General features: G+C 49.2%; 4 protein-coding genes and 1 pseudogene across 6 annotated transcripts; 3 read left to right on the top strand and 2 right to left on the bottom strand.

Annotated features, from left to right (window-relative positions):
• Nucleotides 1-270: 270 nt before the first annotated feature.
• On the top strand, nt 271-1,588 carry LOC9644008 (protein WHAT'S THIS FACTOR 1 homolog). The gene has a single exon (XM_002983722.2). The coding sequence runs from the start codon at nt 365-367 to the stop codon at nt 1,520-1,522; it is 1,158 nt and encodes a 385-aa protein (XP_002983768.1). The 5' UTR covers nt 271-364; the 3' UTR covers nt 1,523-1,588.
• Nucleotides 1,589-1,596: 8 nt separating this feature from the next.
• On the top strand, nt 1,597-4,902 carry LOC112351290 (phosphate transporter PHO1-like). Its single transcript, XM_024688880.1, has 15 exons — nt 1,597-1,785; nt 1,839-1,880; nt 1,929-2,295; nt 2,347-2,581; nt 2,636-2,790; nt 2,852-2,923; nt 2,982-3,108; nt 3,166-3,274; nt 3,327-3,579; nt 3,632-3,736; nt 3,791-3,835; nt 3,885-4,028; nt 4,084-4,362; nt 4,418-4,554; nt 4,611-4,902. Exons 3-15 carry the CDS (start codon nt 2,017-2,019, stop codon nt 4,744-4,746), a joined length of 2,076 nt encoding a protein of 691 aa, XP_024544648.1. The 5' UTR covers nt 1,597-1,785; nt 1,839-1,880; nt 1,929-2,016; the 3' UTR covers nt 4,747-4,902.
• Nucleotides 4,903-6,499: 1,597 nt separating this feature from the next.
• Nucleotides 6,500-12,761, top strand: LOC9643826 (annotated as a pseudogene).
• LOC9643825 (3-dehydroquinate synthase, chloroplastic) lies at nt 12,671-14,806 on the bottom strand. Its single transcript, XM_002983614.2, has 8 exons — nt 14,180-14,806; nt 13,968-14,118; nt 13,743-13,910; nt 13,460-13,686; nt 13,286-13,409; nt 13,162-13,224; nt 12,964-13,107; nt 12,671-12,894 (listed from the first exon to the last, which is right to left on the bottom strand). The coding sequence occupies exons 1-8, from the start codon at nt 14,515-14,517 to the stop codon at nt 12,763-12,765; spliced, it is 1,347 nt and encodes a 448-aa protein (XP_002983660.2). The 5' UTR covers nt 14,518-14,806; the 3' UTR covers nt 12,671-12,762.
• Nucleotides 14,180-17,881, bottom strand: LOC9644006 (pentatricopeptide repeat-containing protein At3g09040, mitochondrial). 3 transcript variants are annotated; one of them, XM_024688714.1, is made up of 2 exons: nt 16,815-17,881; nt 14,180-16,742 (listed from the first exon to the last, which is right to left on the bottom strand). In XM_024688714.1, exons 1-2 carry the CDS (start codon nt 17,854-17,856, stop codon nt 14,653-14,655), a joined length of 3,132 nt encoding a protein of 1,043 aa, XP_024544482.1. In that variant the 5' UTR covers nt 17,857-17,881; the 3' UTR covers nt 14,180-14,652. The 3 variants fall into 3 exon arrangements, with proteins under 3 accessions (XP_024544482.1, XP_024544481.1, XP_024544483.1); XM_024688713.1 differs by having other exon boundaries at nt 14,180-17,454; nt 17,509-17,881; XM_024688715.1 differs by having other exon boundaries at nt 14,180-17,211; nt 17,349-17,445.
• Between the last annotated feature and the right edge of the window lie 42 nt (nt 17,882-17,923).

Below are 17,923 nucleotides of genomic sequence, written 5' to 3'. Positions count from 1 at the left end.
CAAGATATATATCTACTACCATCCTATAAGTATGCTTAAGCAAACTAATATTATAACTACAAGATTAATCTAAATGAATAATAACAGTTAGATGGTAGAATATTTTAAAATATTCAAATATATTTTAAATATATTCACTCTTACAAGTTTGCTTCAGCAAATAAAAAATTAGATTAAATATAAAAAAAATTGCAAACAAAAACTTATATACAAAAGCATATTTCTTTAAAGCACTCAGAACGAGGTTTAGGGTTTATGTGCAATGCGGGGATGCGTTCTTGTCAGGTACTCCGACGCCAATGCGCGCAAGAGGATCTCTCTCCAGCGCCGCTGGACGAGCAGGGCCACCAGGATCGTCACCGTCATGGCGCCAGCGCCGCCGGGGGTGCTGATGCCCCGGCCGCGATTCAACCAGTACCTTGACGGGATCGTGAGGCGCGAGGCCAAACTCCGATTTGCCGATCGGATGAAGAACACGCTGCTGTCGCAGCCAGATTGGACCGCGCTGGCGATGGATATCCAGAAGAACCGCGGCGATTACCTGGGGAAGCTCAGGGTCACGCACTTCGTGAGGAATTTCCCCTACGTTTTTGAGTTCGCGCACGGCGAGGATCGATCGAAGTGGCTCCGCTTCACGGGCGCTGCCAAGAAGCTGATGAAGGCGCATCAATCGTTCAAGGAGAGGAAGCAGAGGTCCGAGGCGGTGGAATCCGTGACAAAGCTGCTCATGCTGGCGAAGAACAGGAGGATTCCAGTGCTGGAGCTGGCGAAGATGGCGAAGTACTTTGGATTTCCAGCCGACTACGAGACCAAGATCTTCTACAGCAATCCAACGTACTTCCGCCCCGTGGAGACGAAGAGAGCTCGCTGCCTGGAGCTCTCGCAGTGGTATCCAGAGCTCGCGGTCACTGCTCGAGAGAGGTGGATCGCCGAGGCTGGGATAAAAAATCCTTACGAGTTTCCAGTGCCAGTGGAAGTTGACGGTGGCAAAGTCGATCGGGAGGAGATCAAGGCCTACTTCGATGCTCTCCAGGAAGCACCGTTTCCATCACCTTACGACGACGCTGTAGACGTGGTGCCCGGCTCGGCCAGCGAGAGGAAGCGGACGCTGGCAACTTATCACGAGATTCTCAGCCTGACCATCGAGAAGCGGATTTTGCTCCACACTTTCCATGGTTTGGGAGAGTGCTTGGGGCTGCCCGAGGGTCATCTCGAGTACTTTCGCAGCAACGAGCCTATCTTCTACGTCTCTCACGCCGGCTCGCGTCCGTGGGTGTTTCTCCGGGAGAGTTACGACACGGGCCCGAGGGAGAGACACCCGCTGCTGGTTTTCAAGGAGCGTTTCTTCGCGATGTGCATGTGTGTCAAGGAAGAGAAGTTCAACCAGATCCATCAGAGGAAGGGAGCTGCGGAATACGACACGGACGATTCGGACATAGAACTGTTGGGTGATGAAGACAATGGGCCACGCCGGCCGGTTCCTCTTGACGACTTCGACGTTGATGGCTGGTGCATGGCTTGATGCAATCGAAGTAAGGTCCATTACACTTTTGATTTTTCAAAAGCTGACATGTGTATTCGTTGTACCCTGAAGACGGCGAATGCGATACTTTGTCTTCTTAGAATCGGGAATTTCGAGTACGAAGCTTCAACCGCCACTATCCAACTGACGTTGGCGCACAATGAAATTATATACACTCCGATCCGGGATTGTTTCTGCACCTTCGGCCGCCAGAGATTCTAGTCGATAATGGCCGAGAACGACTCTGCTGTACCACAACAAAGGTTTGACTATCGTTTGAGTTTTTCTTCCTATTTGCTGCTTTTGACTAAATCAGAGGATGCTGTGGCATGGAGATGCCACCACTTCCAAATTTGAGGTAAGGCTGTCGTCATAAGCTCCTCGCCTAAGTTTGGATTTTTGTTAGTGGTCAGCGAGTATAAAAACCAAGCACGGCACTGTAAAGGCGCGTTTCTTCTTTCCCATTTTTAGTGTCCCATCTCTGAGGGCCGCAAATGAAGTTTCAGAAGCACCTCGAATGGCATCGAGTTCCAGATTGGCGCGATTCATATTTCAACTACAAGCAGCTCAAGAAAGATCTAAAGAAAGTCAAGCACGATCATCAAGCTGCCACGAGGGTAAAGATTGATGTTGATACAGTAAACAGGATTCAAGAGCTAGGGAGCCTGTTTGGAGAGTCGTCGCGTTCTCCTAGTCAGGGCTCGAGGCTGAGGAGTTTATTTGGAAGCTCGTCGGTTGCCGACAGCTGGGTCGAAGAAAGCAACGATTTCATGGTAATTTATTTACTCGTTCTTTTGTTTCTGAGATTGTAATTCTTGTTCCAGGTAGTACACAAGAAAAGCCTTCGGACTTATGTCCAGGACGAGGTTGTGTACGAGACTGAGCTGCGTGGACCTTCCTCCGATGCGGAATATGTGAGACTGTTTTTCGCGAAGCTGGACTCTCAACTCAACAACATTAACTATTTCTACAAGCATAAAGAGAACGAGTATGTCTCTCATGCTCGACAGCTACAAAGTCAGCTTGAGCTTCTCTTTGAAAATCAAGGATCCTCCAAAGGTTACGTCTTTCAAGTGCTTTTTATGGGTTTGACGTGGACTTTACATCCTTCAGATGGCGGTGAGGTCTTTGCGGGAACAAATCCTGCTCAGGCGGCGAAGCTTTTGCGAGCTGGATTTATCGAGTTTTATAGAAGCCTTGGCCATCTCAAGAATTATAGCGCACTGAACAGAATGGCTTTCGGCAAAATTCTGAAAAAACACGATAAGGTTATTATGCCAAGGTCTTCTTCGTTGTGCCTGAATTGTGTTTGGTCTTTGTTTTTTCCAGGTTACAGGCAAATGTGCGTCAGAAACATATCTGCGAGCTGTTAATATGTCGCATTTCTCAACTTCTGATAAGGTGTGGAAATTATAAGGTATAACTGGTGTATCTCACGCAATTGTGTTCATGGTTGCAGATCCTCCGAATGATGGAACAAGTGATGTCCATGTTTACAGACTATTTTCTAAAAGGAAATCGAAGGAAGGCTTTAGCCTGTATGCAACCGATGAGGCAACCATCCTCGAATCTAAACTTCGTTCTTGGTTGGAAAGCTGCATGTATACAGTGGCTATTGTTTCTCACCTGTGAAAGTTTTCCAGGGCTATTCACGGGCTGTTCTTTCAGTCTTATCGTCACGTTCGTTCTACTCCTGACACTACCACACAACCACAAGTTTCCTAGCGTCCAAATTGCCTTCCCAATGTTCAGGTAGCTTTGCAACGTTTACATGCTGATACACTCCGTTTGTTCTACTTGGCAGCACACTTGTATTGTTCTTGCTACACATGTATGTGTATGCTTGCAACATCTACATTTGGAGAAAATCCAGGATCAACTATGCATATATTTTCGAGTTTGAACCTCGGTCGCAGCTTAAATACCAAGACGTGCTGCTGCTGAGCACGTTGATCACAATGCTTTTGATTGCGGCCATGGTTTTTTATCTTGTTCTGTATACGATCCCCACTACGTCAGACAAGTTTCGTGAGTTTGTTCCGCTCGGAGCTCTTTTGGTAAGAACTATTCCGTCTTTGCCTTCGCTAATCTGGTTCGCTCCATAAGCAGGTGTGGATCGGAGTTCTCGTTCTTCCTTTCAATGTCTTTTACAAACCGGCAAGGTCGGGTCTTTTCTATTCTCTCTTGCGGATCATGGTTGCACCTCTATTCAAGGTTCGACTTGTCCAATGATAAATTCCAGTCTCACTAGTGGACGGGGAATTTCAGGTTGAGCTTGCGGATTTCTTCCTTGCGGACCAACTTACAAGCCAGGTGTGCGACTCTGCTCATCGAAATCATAACCGCTTGCCTTTCTTTGTAGGTCACTGCTCTAAAGAACCTCGGGTTTACTCTCTGCTACTACGGTGGAAACAACTACGAATCCAGCAATGGAGAGTCTTGCACCTCCAAGTTTGCGCTGCAGTACCCTCTCGTGGTGATAGCATACTGGTGGCGTCTTATGCAGGTAATCTTCCCCTTCTTTAAAAGAAAGTGAGCGCTCTCAAAGTTCTCGATTTCAGAGCTTGAGAAGATGGGTGGACCTGCGGGATCCCGTTCATCTTGCAAACGCCGGCAAGTACCTGAGCGCTATTGTTGCGATGGTTATGAAAATCACGTACAAGTGGAGTGGAACAGCGGCATGGAAATCCATGTTTGTGCTGTCTTCGCTCTGTGCTACTGCTTATCAGCTCTACTGGGACCTTGTCATGGACTGGGGGCTTTTACAAAAAAAGGCATCGAACCGGTGGCTTCGGGACAAGCTCATGTTTGAGCGCAAGTCACTCTACTACAGTTGCATGGTAAGAATTTTTCGTTGTTGTGATCTTAGCTTTAACTGTGGTTTTGCACACACAGCTTATAAACACACTGCTCAGGTTGCTGTGGTTATTCTCGCTATTCCACCTGGAGTTGGGTGCGACTAAAAGCTTCGGTTTGGAATTCATCTTGGCAGCCTTTGAGATTTGTAGGCGGGGAATGTGGAACGTATTCCGGTAAGTATTTTATTAACTTAATTGAGTTTACTTATTTGATTTCTCTGTGATCAAAGCTTGGAGAACGAGCATGTTAACAACGTTGGTAAATACCGCGCAATCAAAGTTGTTCCACTGCCATTTGAAGAAAGGGACTACGCATATGTTGGTAGCCCCGAAACGAGCTCCGCGAGAGTGGTGAAAGACGCATAGCTTAGAAAAGCTTAATGCAATTTCCAAGCTCGCCTTTGAGTTGTATAAGTCTCAAATCCCCGTCCACAACCATCTTCTCTAGCAGTAAGAAAGAAGAAAACCATGTTTCTTGCTCTACTCTAGGAAAACGAAGCTCCAGAAACTTTTCGACTGTCATTGTGCTGGGGGGTGCAACTGGATCTTTCACGCTCTATCAAATTTAAGATCCGAGGCCGAAGAGAAGTCTCTATCCATCCCAAAGATCCGCAGCCATTAGGAAGCAAAAAATCGAAGTTTTGGCACTTACGGTTCCAGCAGCTACGGCTTCTCCGTGCAGCCAACCTCCGTAGCCAATTCCTGTCTCTATAGCCTAGAAGCATCGACTGGAAAGGAAAAAGAAAATTTAGGGAGAGAGAACTTACATGTCCAAACATATGCCCAAGATTTAGCTTCCTTCTCGTCAAGCGATACAACCTCTGCCTTGTTCTCGCAAGAATGCTGGATGGCATAAGCAAGAGCATCCGGGTCCCTGATAATTTGAATGTCACGAACGAGCGAGCCAATCGAAAACAAAGTCACCTGGAAGTGTGCTAATCCGTGTCGATAAGCTGGTAAAATGCATCAATGAGACTTTTGCCCCAAGCGATGATTCACACTGACTGGTCTTCCAAACTGGGAAAAAGAATCGTTCCACAAACTGTTCTAGAAAACAACTATTTGGTACTTCCAACGTTCATCGATGAACGTGAAGTTGTCAGGAGTCGGCCAGCATCCTAGGCGCTATACATCGTCATGATGCAATTGCTAACGATCAAGTGTGAGTGGTAGCCACACTGAAGAATGCACTCGAAACTCACTAAAAGATAGAGCAAGCATTGAGGATAGTGGCCTTGTCCAGTGTGTCCTCTAATGGTAAAATTTGTTTTATTTTTTAATTCTTTGCAAAACCTTTTTTGTGTATTTTAAATAATATATATTATGATAACAATTAGTTTATTAAGAAACTATTTGCCAAAACTTAATAAAAAATATTAATAACACAACGAAAAAAAGTTTTTGATCATTTTTTTGACAAACAAAATGTTTAGTTTTTATCTCACACATTAGCTTAAAATCATAAAATCTTAAGAAACAAGTTATATTAATCTATTGTCCAGTAATTGAGCATTAGTTTATAAACTATAAATAAGATTAGAATAAGCTAGAAGGGATTTGAAAAAGTTTATAAATTATAAATATATATATGTAGTTTGTTCTTATACAAGAGCATAGAGTTGTTGTGCAGGAGCGCAAATGAGAGATAGCACACAAGAAAGACTCTTTAGAACCACTAGGTACTGCGTATAGAAAGAACTGGCGACTACCTGCTACATGCTACATTATCTACTATTAGCACTCCCACTTGCGATTAGGCATTTGATCTAAGTCTGAATCATGCCTAGATGATGAAGCATGAGAAACTTATATATGAGAAAAGCATATGAAAAACTTATCAAGCAGCTTCCTTTAGATCTTTGGGTTGCTTGCATACACTCCTTGCTTATAAATATGTTTATAATTATAAATTTCCATTTGATTAGTTAAATTATTAAATAGGAATAACATTACTATTAAGCAAACTAAATATTATTCAAAATTATTTTTACCTTGGTTACTTTTTGGTTGTAAATCAAAGTTGTCTTTGCGAGAGTGAATTTCTCCACGAGGACGATAAATATTTATATCCATGCTTGAAAGTATGCGTGCACATTTTTAGGTTTGTGGAATGGGGAGGAAGGCATGGGCGATGGTGATGTGCTGCGAAGAGCTGGTAGCTCTGATCGTCACGTATCTGGGTCGGCGGGATCTGGCACGGTGCTGCAGCGTCTCCAAGCTGTGGAACCAGTGCTGCCGCTGGCAGCTCGCCCACGGCCGCGGATTAGGGTTTCTCATCGCCCCTACCGAAGGATCCAAGCTATGGATGCGCGATTCCAACACTGGGGAGGAGCAGTGGGTGCCACTAGGTATCTCTGATTCGGCTGTGCTGGGAACTTGCGAGGGATTGGTGCTTATAGAATCGGATGGGGTGCTGGCGATTGGCGAGCCCAGCGTGAAGCGATGGAAGCTCTTGTGGAGGCCGCGGATTGATGCAATATCGGCTTGGCTGGGTCGTGTGCAAGGCCAGCTTCTCATCCTCATCATCGACAAGTCCGGCGCCGTGCAAAAGTACGATTTCGCCAACGATTCTTGGATAGATGTTTGCCGCCCGTCGAGGAGGATCGCTCTTATCGAGGAATGCGTCTTACTCAGGGGCGGCTGCTACAGGCTCTTCGAAAAGTTGACGCATGGGCATGACTACGTGTTTGATGATATTTACAAGCTGGATCTGAGGCGTGGAGTGTGGGACAAGATGAACATGAGACGTGAATCTGTTCGCAAATTCGAGTGCCTCCGGATAGAGAAAAAGGTGGTAGAATGGCGAGGCAAGGCCCTCATGTATACTCTTAAGGTGTTTGACCAGGAGGAGGAGCTACGAGAGGGCAGGGGATTCGACACTCCAAGACTGTATGAGCTACTGGCTGATCAGGGAAAGGTGGTGGAGCTTCTGACGCGGCTAGACGCAGCCAACATCCTGAGCCCTGAGTTGCCCGAGGTGGTGTCTGATGACTATGACCTCTTTTGGATAACTCGAGACAGAAATGTGTTCAAGTATTCGGTGGCCGATTTGTCCTTCAACAAGCTGGTACAGGGCTCTGATGCTGCGCCGAATTTATACCTCCCGGGAGCTTACTTCTATATTCCTGACGGCGGGGAGGCCTTGTCTCGCAACATTTTGTCACATTTGCCTGATGTACCACATGATTATTAGAGCATTGTGTCGTAGTGTCACCCGGAGGTGCAGTTCATTTTCTCATTCGTGGAAATACACTTCCCAAGAAGGTGACGGTTCTTTACTTGGAGTTCATCAAGCCAAGTGTGATTTACTGTGATGGGGTTGTGAAGTGGGAGGTGCTAGACGTCGAATTTCTTTTGCAGATGAGAGACCTGCATCCATGGTTACCAAGTCCAACAGATTTGTAGCGGCTAACAATTGATGTGATTTATTTGTGAGCACACAACATGTCAGCGAAAGTCCAGGTCAGCAAAAACGAGAATATTTTACGGTAGAGCTGCCGCCAGGAGATCATCGCGCAGAGAGATTGGTGTTTCGAGGGATTGCGAATCCAAACGTTTTCTCGTGGAACATCTTGGCCGGAGCATATGCCCAGAGCGGGCATAAAGAAAGTTTTCGACGAGATATACTGAGGAAATGTCACATGGTGTCGAGCATGGTTTTTCTTCGATAGGAAGCAATCTGTTTGTCCAGATGGTCAAGGTTAGTCAATCGTGGTAAACGGCGGCCATGCCGAGGAGCACGTTCTTTCTCTTGGACATTGAGGAGCTCCTCACACGCGGCCACCCACGTGCCCAGATCTCCTGCCCTTTCTGCGTCGCATAGGCGGCTAAATCCCACGACGAGAGCGCTCCAGGAGATGAGACCTCCCGACGACGAGGAAGAGGCGAAGAATCTCTCGGCCTCGTCCATGCTGCCGCATCGCCCATACGCATCCACCAGGCAGCTCGCCACGACCGGGTCGATGAGATCTCGCCCCATTTCATGGCTCGCGCGGTCGATCTCGGCGTGGAGCTTGCGAATTCCTTCCAGATTCGTCGCAGTGCGACGATCGAGCGAGATGACCGCATCGCCGCGAGCAGTGCCAGGGACTCCTGGGGCTGGCCATAGCCGAGGATCAAAACGTTCCAAGGCGCCGGGTCTTCGTTCCGGCGAAGATCCTGTGCGCGTCGATCGTGCTCCACACTTGGAGTACGTATTGAGGCCACAATCGATCCTCAGACCGCGAGCGCTCGCGTGGATCGTCTCCACTTTGATCACACAAACACCTCCATCGCTATCGATGGATTCGGGGATTCGGGATGATTGCTCGCTGGCAGCCATGCTCGTGCACGCATTGGCGGCCACGACGATCGTCCCAAAAATCTATCCAGCATCGTCATCTGCGAGAAGACATCCAGCGCCATCGCTGCCTGGCAACTGGATTGGCGATGATCAGGCTTGTCAAACACCGCTCGAGCTAGATCCACGCTTCCACACTTTGCGTAGAGATCCACCAGCGTGCTCGCGACGAACACGTCCAGATCAAAACCTCTCTTTGCTGCCTCGCTGTGGAGAAATATAGCTCGCACCATCTTGATCGCCGCCAACTTTCCAGAAAACTTCGCCGTTCTTCCCTCGCGGCCAGCCCAGAACACGACTTGAGCGCCCACAAAACTCCTGGCACTGGATCGATTAGTGCTGCTCGCCATGAATTCTTGGAACAGTTCTAATCCCGAGATCATGGAAGTCCACGAGACAACGTCGTGAGTTTCCATTCTCTCGAAGATCATCCGAGCGGCAGGATTTCCCATACGCGTCGACGTCGATCAAAGCGCTGGCGACGAGCATGTCTGTGTGCCATCCGGCTTGCTCGCATCAACAGTGTACCACCCGAGGCTCTTGATCTTGACGAACTTGGAGCTCCCGCGATTAAGAAAATCGGTTTTTTCGATCGCTGCTATCTTGCTGCAAGCTTTGAGAGCCGCCAGAAACGTCGCGCGGTCTGGCGAGATCGTGGAGAGGTTTGCGATTCTTGCGAAAAGTTCCAGTGCCTGGAAAGCTTCTCCATTGTCAGCGTAGCCGAGGATGAGAGAGTTCCATGAAACAACGGTTGGAGCTGTGTTGAAGGCACGGCGAGCTTCGGCCATCCTGCCACATTTTGCGTACACCGATCAGAGAGTTCGCGACATAGATGATGGCGTTTGCCACTCTCAGTGGCACGAGCGTGAATCTCTTTGCCTCTTTCCAAGCGGACTTCAGATCGAAGATCACAGATGAGTCCTGAGGATCTGATGAAAGAATGTGTATTCCAGGGAGGAGTGATGCTGCTTCTCCTGAGGTTTTCATGACGAGATGGCTTGTGATCTGCCAAGCAAGAAGAAGAGCTTATTACCATCTTATAGAGCAGTGAAAACGGAAGCTCAAGAGAAGAGAAATATTTTACCTCGAAAGTCCATGGTAGCCGCAAAACGGATCTAAATATTAGATCTTTGCACGCTCGTCTGATCTACGAGGTGTTGGAGCAATCGTAAAGCCATTTAAATGGGTTGCTTACCTTCGAAAATCCATGGCGCCCCACAGCGCACGCGCCATAGCCATGGTCTACGTGAAAGACAAGTATCTAGCGGTACGGAAATGCACTCCATTGTCCAAATCGTGGAAGTCATTGCTCACGAGCTGGTTTCGGACCTCGCTCCCGAGCAAGCACGGCTGGAGACGCTCTTCTTTGAGATCGACATCTCCTCAAGTAAACATAGTGGCTCTTGGCAGAGGTTTGGAAGATGGCGGCCCGATAAAATCGCCCTCGCGAGCATTGCGTCCCCCTTTCTCTGTCGAGCGGCTCCACGGAGATGAATTCAGTGGCCTGGGAAACACTCTGCACAAGCTCTTAGACTACTATGATCGCAACATTTCCCGGAATAGGCATCCCTCAAGACAATGCTGCACGAAGAAACCACGAAACCTGACCTTTCTTGACCTGTGTCCTTTTAAACCGCTCAAGCGTGAACTGATCCAGAATCTCAGCAACTCGAAACATTTTGGGTTTAAACGGAAGGCATTGTGCTGCGAAGAGCTGGTAGCTTTGATCGTCACAAATCTGGGTCGGCGGGATCTGGCACGCTACTGCAGCGTCTCCAAGTTATGGAACCAATGCTGCCGCTGGCAGCTCGCCCACGGTCGTGGATTAGGGCTTCTCATCGCCCCTGCCAGCTATTGCGAGGGATTGGTGCTTATAGAATCGGGTGGAGTATGGGACAAGATGCACCTGAGCCGTGAATCTGCCCGCAAATTCGAGTTTGGGACAGAAAAAAAGGTGGTGGAACGGCGAGGCAAGACCCTCATGTACGGCCTTAAGGTGTTTGACCAGGAGGAAGAGCTACGAGAGGGCAGGGGATTCGATACTCCAAGACTGTATGAGCTACTGGTTGATGAGGGAAAGGTGGTGGAGCTTCCGACGCGGCTGGATGCAGCCAATATCCTGAGCCCTGAGTTGGCCGAGGTGGTGTCTGATGACTATGACCTCTTTTGGATAACTGGAGACAGAGATGTGTTCGAGTATTCGGTGGTGGACTCGTTCTTTAACAAGCTGGTACAGGGCTCTGATACTGCGCCAATCGATGCGGGAGCTTACTTCTATATTCCTGACGGTGGGGAAGCCTTGTCTCGCAACATTTTGTCACATTTGCCCGATTTACCACGTGATTATTAGAGCTTTGCACGAGTGTTCGTAGTTTCCTCTCTAAAGTTCGAGCTTCTTGAACGATAATGAACCTCTACGTGATATTAGACGTATTCGGGGCGGAGATTGCATTGTAAGCTTCTCGCGTGATGAGATACACACCATTGGTTTGTAAGAAGATAAACGTTTTGTCGTTCATTTCAGCGAGACATTGAGAAATTGCATCCGGCAATCAACTGCTCGGTCGTGTATGGATCTCTTCCTCCAGAGACTCGCACCAAACAGGTAATGCTATCAGGCATTTATACGAGTTCTTTCTTTCCTTTTTTTTTAGGCTCTGTGATTGAAAAACGGTTCTTTATTTCTCGGCTTTCAGTGTGCAGGCTGAACGATTCAACAAGGCCGACGAGGACTTTAGCATACTTGTCGCCAGCGACGCGATCGGGATGGGTCTAAATCTTAATATCCAGCATCATCTTCACGAAGCTGGACAAGTTCGATGGCATCGCTCGCTGCTACCTCAGTGTCATGCAAGTGAAGCAAATTGCAGGTATGGATGGTCTCACGTTTTAAACGACTTCACTCCTATCACTTGTGTGACAGGCCGAACTGGAAGATTCAAGTCCAAATATCCTGTAGGTGAGGTAGCATGTCTCAAAGGCTCTGATATAGCTCATCTCCATCGAGCACTTGCAACACCAACACCTGCTGTATTGGTAATGAGCTAGCAGTTGGATTTCTTATATTTCCTGTCTTCTTTTTCTTTTCTTTCAGGCTGCAGGAGTTTTCCAACTTTTGATCAAATAGGCCTGTACTGTAGCTTTTATCCGAACTTCCCATTTTCGGCTATACTGGTGTGCTCATGTTTTGCGCTTGATTCGCTTTCTAACTTGTACACCTTTGCAGGAAAAGTTCATTGCTACAGTTACTGTGCTGTGTCTTCAATGTTCTTTCTGTGTGACTCTACAAATCTTTTGGCGATAGCGAGGATGCTTGACGACATTCCACTGCCCATGGACTCCCGTTTCCTTTTCTGTACATGGTAACACTCGTCGTTTTTGCTGGCTTCAACTCAATGCGCTTGTGCAGCCCCGTGGATAAAGATAACGGTATAATAATGGGAGCTTTACTCGAGGTATGGTTGTTCCACAATATCGTATGTTTGCTTTCTCGCATTGTTTTTATCTTTTCCATAGTTTGCTAGGAACTATGCGGTCAATAGGAATGTCCCACTGAAGAGGCTTCTAACACCTGCAACAATGCGAGTCCCAAGCACACAAAAGGATCTAGCGGAACTGGACTCCCTACACAAGGTTCGCTTGTCTGGCTTTGCAACCTGTTATAACTCGCTCCAGGTTCTTGATATGTATATTTGGCTGAGCTATCGAGTGGAGGACGCGTTCGTCGATCGTGATCGCACAGAAACACCTGTGCAGCGCAGCGCGTAAGATCTCTTTGTGTCAGCTTGCATTCCAACTGATCTTGTCCACTCCAGATTGATCGAGCAGGCACTGAGCTGTCGAGCCGGAAGGCTGCCAAGCGTGAACTGATCCAGAATCTCATCGAGGAAGGGCGTTTGCCAGAGGATGAAACCCCCGGAGCTCAGCGCGCGAGTATGTACAACCTCAACATAGGACAAGTTGAGAACTTTTGTTTAACGGTGGAAAACATTTTAAAAACCATCGCTATAACAAAGATACCATGGGTGGCCCTTCGAAGTAATCTATGAGGGACAAAAGGAATGCAGTGTTTCTTCAAGAGCTTTGGTATCGTATGCCGAAGTAAACACGCAATTTCCAAGCTCGCCTTTGAGTAGTATGAGTCTCAAATCGCCGTCCACAACCTTCTTGTCTACCTGTACGAAGAAACAAAACCAAGCTTCTTGGTGAAAAACGCTGTGCTCTAGAAAAACGAAGCTGCATACCGCCATTATGTTTTGAAACTTTTCGATTGTCATTGTGCTGGGGGGTGCCACTGGAACTTTCGCACGCTTTAGCAAGTTTAGGATCCGAGACTGAAGAGAAGCGTCTATCCATCCCAGACGGAATGAGAGATCCGCAGCCATTACCTGCGAAGATAAACATATGAATGATGAGGCAATAAGTCGAAGTTTGGGAATTACCGTGCCAGCAGCTACGGCTTCTCCGTGCAGCCAACCACCGTAGCCAATTCCTGTTTCTATAGCCTGCAAGAAAAAGCTAAGCATCGAAAGGAAAGGAAAAGAAAACGAGGGAGAGATAGCTTACATGTCCAAACGTATGCCCAAGATTTAATGTAGCTCTCAAACCGGCTTCCTTCTCGTCAAGCGATACAACCTCTGCCTTGTTCTCACAAGAACGCTTGATGGCATAAGCAAGAGCATCCGGGTCCCTGATGATTTGAATTTCACAAACGAGCGAGCCAATCGAGAACAAAGTCACCTGGCCAACAGCTTGTCCATGTTTTCCTCTTGCCACTCGAAAAACTTCGCGTCTCTGATCAAACCATATTTGACGACTTCGGCAATTCCAGAACAGAGCTCTCTCTCTGGAAGCGTGCTAAGAGTATCCGTGTCGATAACCACGCACTGAGGCTGGTAAAATGCACCAATGAGATTTTTGCCAAGCGGATGATTTACACCGGTCTTCCCTCCGACTGACGAATCAACCTGGGAAAGAAAAATCTTGTGAATTTCCACAAACTAGGTTCTAGAAAGCAAGTTACCTGAGCCATGAGCGTCGTTGGAATCTGAATAAAATTCACACCGCGGAGAAAAGCCGCAGCAGCAAACCCACACATATCTCCAATCACTCCTCCTCCCAGTGCCACGAACGTACACCTTCGATCCATTCTGGTTTCCACCGCTTTGTCAAAAACTTTCATCAAAGTTCCCTGGAAAGAGAAGGAAAGGAAGGTAAACAACGAGAAAGAGCAAACCACACCACGCACCATGTCCTTATACTTCTCACCATCCGGCAGGATAACGCTCTCCACATTTATCTTGGAACCATTTGCCTTGAGAAGCCCGACTACTTTCTCCAGGTACAATGGTGCCACGGTCGTGTTCGTCACCACCAACACATTCTTTCCTTTCACATGTCTGTAGAGAAAGATCGGTTTTTCTGAGAGAACTGGAAAGAGAGAACAGAGAATTCACGTACTTCTGGAGAAGCTCTGGCTTGTCTAGAAGACCAGATCCGATGTAGATTGGGTAGGTGCGATCGCTCAAATCCACATCCACGACCTCCATTCTCGCCTCCTCGCTCAAATGCACATCTTGGAGCACCTGTGCAGCTGCTACCTTGAGCACAGCCCTCCGGCCACAGCCAATCCCCGCGGCGGAGGAGCACCGCAGTGCGAATTGCGCGAACCTGGAAGACGACGATCTCGCGGCAAACAAAGCCGAGGAGGACGACGACGTCGCCGCCGCGAATGGGCCATCGCTCGCCGTGGTGGCAGCTCCTCGGATCAATGCCGCGGGCGCTAGCGCTGCCGCCATAGCTCCTCCTGCCTCCTCCAAACCTAGGCGCTCGTATTTGCTCCCGCAAAGCCTCCAATGCTGACCGCTAGGTGGCCAGCTCACCTCGCCACCTGGACTTCTTAGCCGACGTGTCAGCCACGTCACCGCAGACGATCAAACGCTGGAGAGGACAACGTAGGCGGCCGGGCGGCGAGGATCCAGCTCCATGACCCTCTCCCCCACTCTCTTGGCCCTCTTCTCATCGCCCTGGACCTTGCAAGCGCTGAGGAGCGTCATCCACAGCACGTAGCTCGCCGGGACTGGCATCTTTCGCAGGAGTTCTTCCGCTTGATCAAGCCTCCCGGCTCGCGCGAGCAGATCCACGACGCAGCCGTAGTGTTCCTGGCTGCCAGCGATCCCAAACTCTCTGCCCATGGACGTGAAGTGGTGGTAGCCTTCCTCGATCAGGCCACCATGGCTGCACGCCGAGAGAACGCTGACGAGCGTGATGCTGTCCGGCCTGGAGCTCTCTTGCTGCATTCTCCGGAAGAGCTTGAGAGCCTGCTCGACTTCGCCGTGCTGAGCGTGGGCTGTGACGATCACGTTCCACGACGCAGCGTCTCGCTCGCGGATCCTCTCGAAAGCTCGCCTTGCCTCGGCCAGCCTTCCCGAGCGGCCAAACATGCTCACGATCGCGTTGCCGACGATGGTGTCTGTCTCGTATCCTTGATCGCTGATAAGTTTCTCCACCAGCCTGGCTTGCTTGAGCGAGGACGGCGACGATCCGGAGAAGGCGTTGAGCACCGTGACGAAGCTGATCTTGTCCGGCGCCACGCCTTCCAGCTGCATTCTCTGGAACATCTGGATGGCTTCCCTGCTCAGCCCGTGCTCGGCTTTCCCTGCTATCATCGCGTTCCAGGAGACGATGTCTCGAAACTCCATCCTGCTGAAAATCCTGCTTGCCTCGTCCAGGCTCTTGCTTGCCGTGTACATGTTTAATAGTGCCGTGCTGACGATGTGATCCGACTCCATCCCTGTCTCTAACAGAATGTTGTGGATCTTTCTTCCTTCGCTGGCACTCGAACACCCGTTGAGAACTGTCACGAAGCTTACCTTGTCTGCTTTCAGGCCCTCGAGCTGCATCTCTTGGAATAACTGGAGAGCTTCTCTCCACTTGTCGCGTTGAACGTAAGCAGCAGCGATGGTGTTCCAGGAAACCAGATTTTTGCCGCACTGGTGGAAAACCCGGTCTGCTTCTTCGAGGCAGCCACACTTCGCGTACATGTTGATAAGAGCGTTCCCGACTGCCGGGCTCGCCGCGAAGCCCCGCTCGATCGCGTGAGCATGGATAAGCTTGCCTTCTGATAGTGCTGTCAAGCTGGCGCAAGCGTTGAGAGCTGTGACCAGCGTAAAATCGTTCCCCATGAGCCCCTCGAGTCTCATAAGTCGTGTGCAACCGAGAGCGTCGTCGCTGCTCCCATGCTGGACGTAGGACGAGATTATCGAAGTCCACATAACTATGTCCCTGTCTTTCATGTCGTCGAAGAGTGAACGAGCTTCTCGAACGTTGCCATATCTGCTGTGCATGTTGATGAGAGCTGAGACGAGAAACACGTCCAGCTCCACTCCACTTTCGACCATCAGCTCGCTTAAAATTTTGGCTTCTTGCATCCGAGCAGTCCCGTCAATGATGCTGATGAACGTGAACTTGTCAGGAGTGATCCCTTCGGCCAGCATCCTTCTGAAAAGGTGGACTGCCTCGTCGCAAAAACCAGCCTGTGCATGTCCTGATATAATGGTGTTCCAGGAGATAGCGTCCCTTTCGACCATGGTGCTGAAAAATGCTGCTGCATTGTCGATTCTCCCACAGCTGCTATACATCGTCATGATGCAGTTGCCGACGATCAAGTGCGTGTCGTAGCCACACTGAAGAATGCACTCGTGAAGAAGCTCGCCGAAAGTTAGAGTAGCCGGACTGGAGCAAGCGTTGAGGATAGTGATGAAGGTGACCTTGTCCGGAGTAATCCCCTCCAGCTGCATCTCTCGGAAGAGCTTGAAAGCTTCCTCCCAGAATCCATGCTGGACATAAACCCCGACCATCCTCGTGTACGAGTTCACAGTCTTCCAGTCTCCAATCCTTTCAAACGTGAAGCGTGTGTCCTCTAAGCTCCCACACTTGGAGTAAACGTTGAGCAAAGCGGTGATTACAGCATCGTCACCTCGATCAAGTCCCGTTTCAAAAATCTGAGCGTGGATGGCCCTGGCTGCGTGTAAGAGAAGAGAATCAGAACAGGCAGTCAAGATGGTAACGAAGGCAATCTTATCTGGCCTGACACCTTGAAGCTGCATGCGTTGGAAGTACCAAAGTGCCTCCACACAACAACCATGCTGCGTGCAAGCTGCTACAATGGCGTTCCAGGAGACCGTGTTGGGATGAGGCATTCTCTCGAAAACCTCTCGAGCATCCTCGAGACTTCCGCACTTCCCATACATGTTGACGATCGCACAGCTGACAACAACATCCGACTCAAAACCATCTTCCAAAACCTGCGAGTGAATGAGCTTACCATCGGCCATAGACTCGACGTGAGCGCAAGCGCTGATGGCTGTAGCATACGTGATCCTGTTGGGAAGAACTCCTGATGGTCTCATTCGATGGAAGAGCTCGAGAGCTTCCACACACCGATCATGCTGGACGTAAGTCATGATCATCGAGGTCCACGAGACAACGTCCTGCAGTGCAAGCTTGTCAAAGACTCTTCTAGCATCCTCCACACAACCACATTTTCCATACATTTTTATCAAAGAAGTTCCAACCATCACATTCCTCTCAAGCCCAGCCTCAAGAACAAAGCCGTGAAGAAGCTTACCTCGAGAGAGATCGCCAATGGCACTGCATCCATCCAGCACCGTGACGAACGTGATCCTGTCCGGAGCTAGCCCCTGGAGCTTCATCCTCTGGAAAATTTGGAAAGCCTGCTGGAACTGGCCATCTCTAGCGAAAGCAGCGAGAAGAGAATTCCACGATACCTGTGAGGGATGATCCAAGCTCTGGAACACAGACACCGCATCCTCCACACAGCCGCATTTGCCATACATGTGGATCGTGGCGTTCTGGACGAGATCGTCGCGACGAAATTCGCTCGCCTCGACCCTGGAATGGACGAATCTCCCTTCGGCGATTGCGGATTTCTTAGCACACAGGCCCAGCAGCGCCAGGAATGTGCCCCTTTCAGGCGCCAGGCCCTCCTCGCGCATTCTCTCCAGGGATTCGATCGAGTCGGCCAGATGCCCAGCGTGGGCATACGCTGCGGCGATCTTGTTGAGAGCGATCACACCCGAGCGCTGCTGGAGCTTCGACAGTGCCGATTCTTGCATCGATCTAGACGATCCAGGCGGAGGCGCGGCGATCCCAGAAGCGCCTTCTTCTCTTTTGGTATGACCT

This window comes from Selaginella moellendorffii, unplaced genomic scaffold, assembly GCF_000143415.4.
Source record: "Selaginella moellendorffii unplaced genomic scaffold, v1.0 SELMOscaffold_59, whole genome shotgun sequence".
Classification (NCBI taxonomy): domain Eukaryota; kingdom Viridiplantae; phylum Streptophyta; class Lycopodiopsida; order Selaginellales; family Selaginellaceae; genus Selaginella; species Selaginella moellendorffii.
Note: the sequence above shows the minus strand (reverse complement) of the source record. Positions and strands in the feature narration are given on the sequence as shown.

Coding starts and splice junctions, on each gene's coding strand:
- LOC112351290 (XM_024688880.1), top strand. CDS start 2,017: ATGAAGTTTCAGAAGCACCTCGAATGGCATCGAGTTCCAGATTGGCGC. Junction 3,580..3,631: donor TTCCGCTCGGAGCTCTTTTG/GTAAGAACTATT, acceptor CTCCATAAGCAG/GTGTGGATCGGAGTTCTCGT. Junction 4,029..4,083: donor ACTGGTGGCGTCTTATGCAG/GTAATCTTCCCC, acceptor TCTCGATTTCAG/AGCTTGAGAAGATGGGTGGA.
- LOC9644006 (XM_024688713.1), bottom strand. CDS start 17,856: ATGCAAGAATCGGCACTGTCGAAGCTCCAGCAGCGCTCGGGTGTGATC. Junction 17,455..17,508: donor GCTTGGATCATCCCTCACAG/GTATCGTGGAAT, acceptor CAGTTCCAGCAG/GCTTTCCAAATTTTCCAGAG.
- LOC9643825 (XM_002983614.2), bottom strand. CDS start 14,517: ATGGCGGCAGCGCTAGCGCCCGCGGCATTGATCCGAGGAGCTGCCACC. Junction 13,687..13,742: donor CAACGACGCTCATGGCTCAG/GTAACTTGCTTT, acceptor TTTCTTTCCCAG/GTTGATTCGTCAGTCGGAGG. Junction 13,108..13,161: donor AAGCCGTAGCTGCTGGCACG/GTAATTCCCAAA, acceptor TTATCTTCGCAG/GTAATGGCTGCGGATCTCTC.
- LOC9644008 (XM_002983722.2), top strand. CDS start 365: ATGGCGCCAGCGCCGCCGGGGGTGCTGATGCCCCGGCCGCGATTCAAC.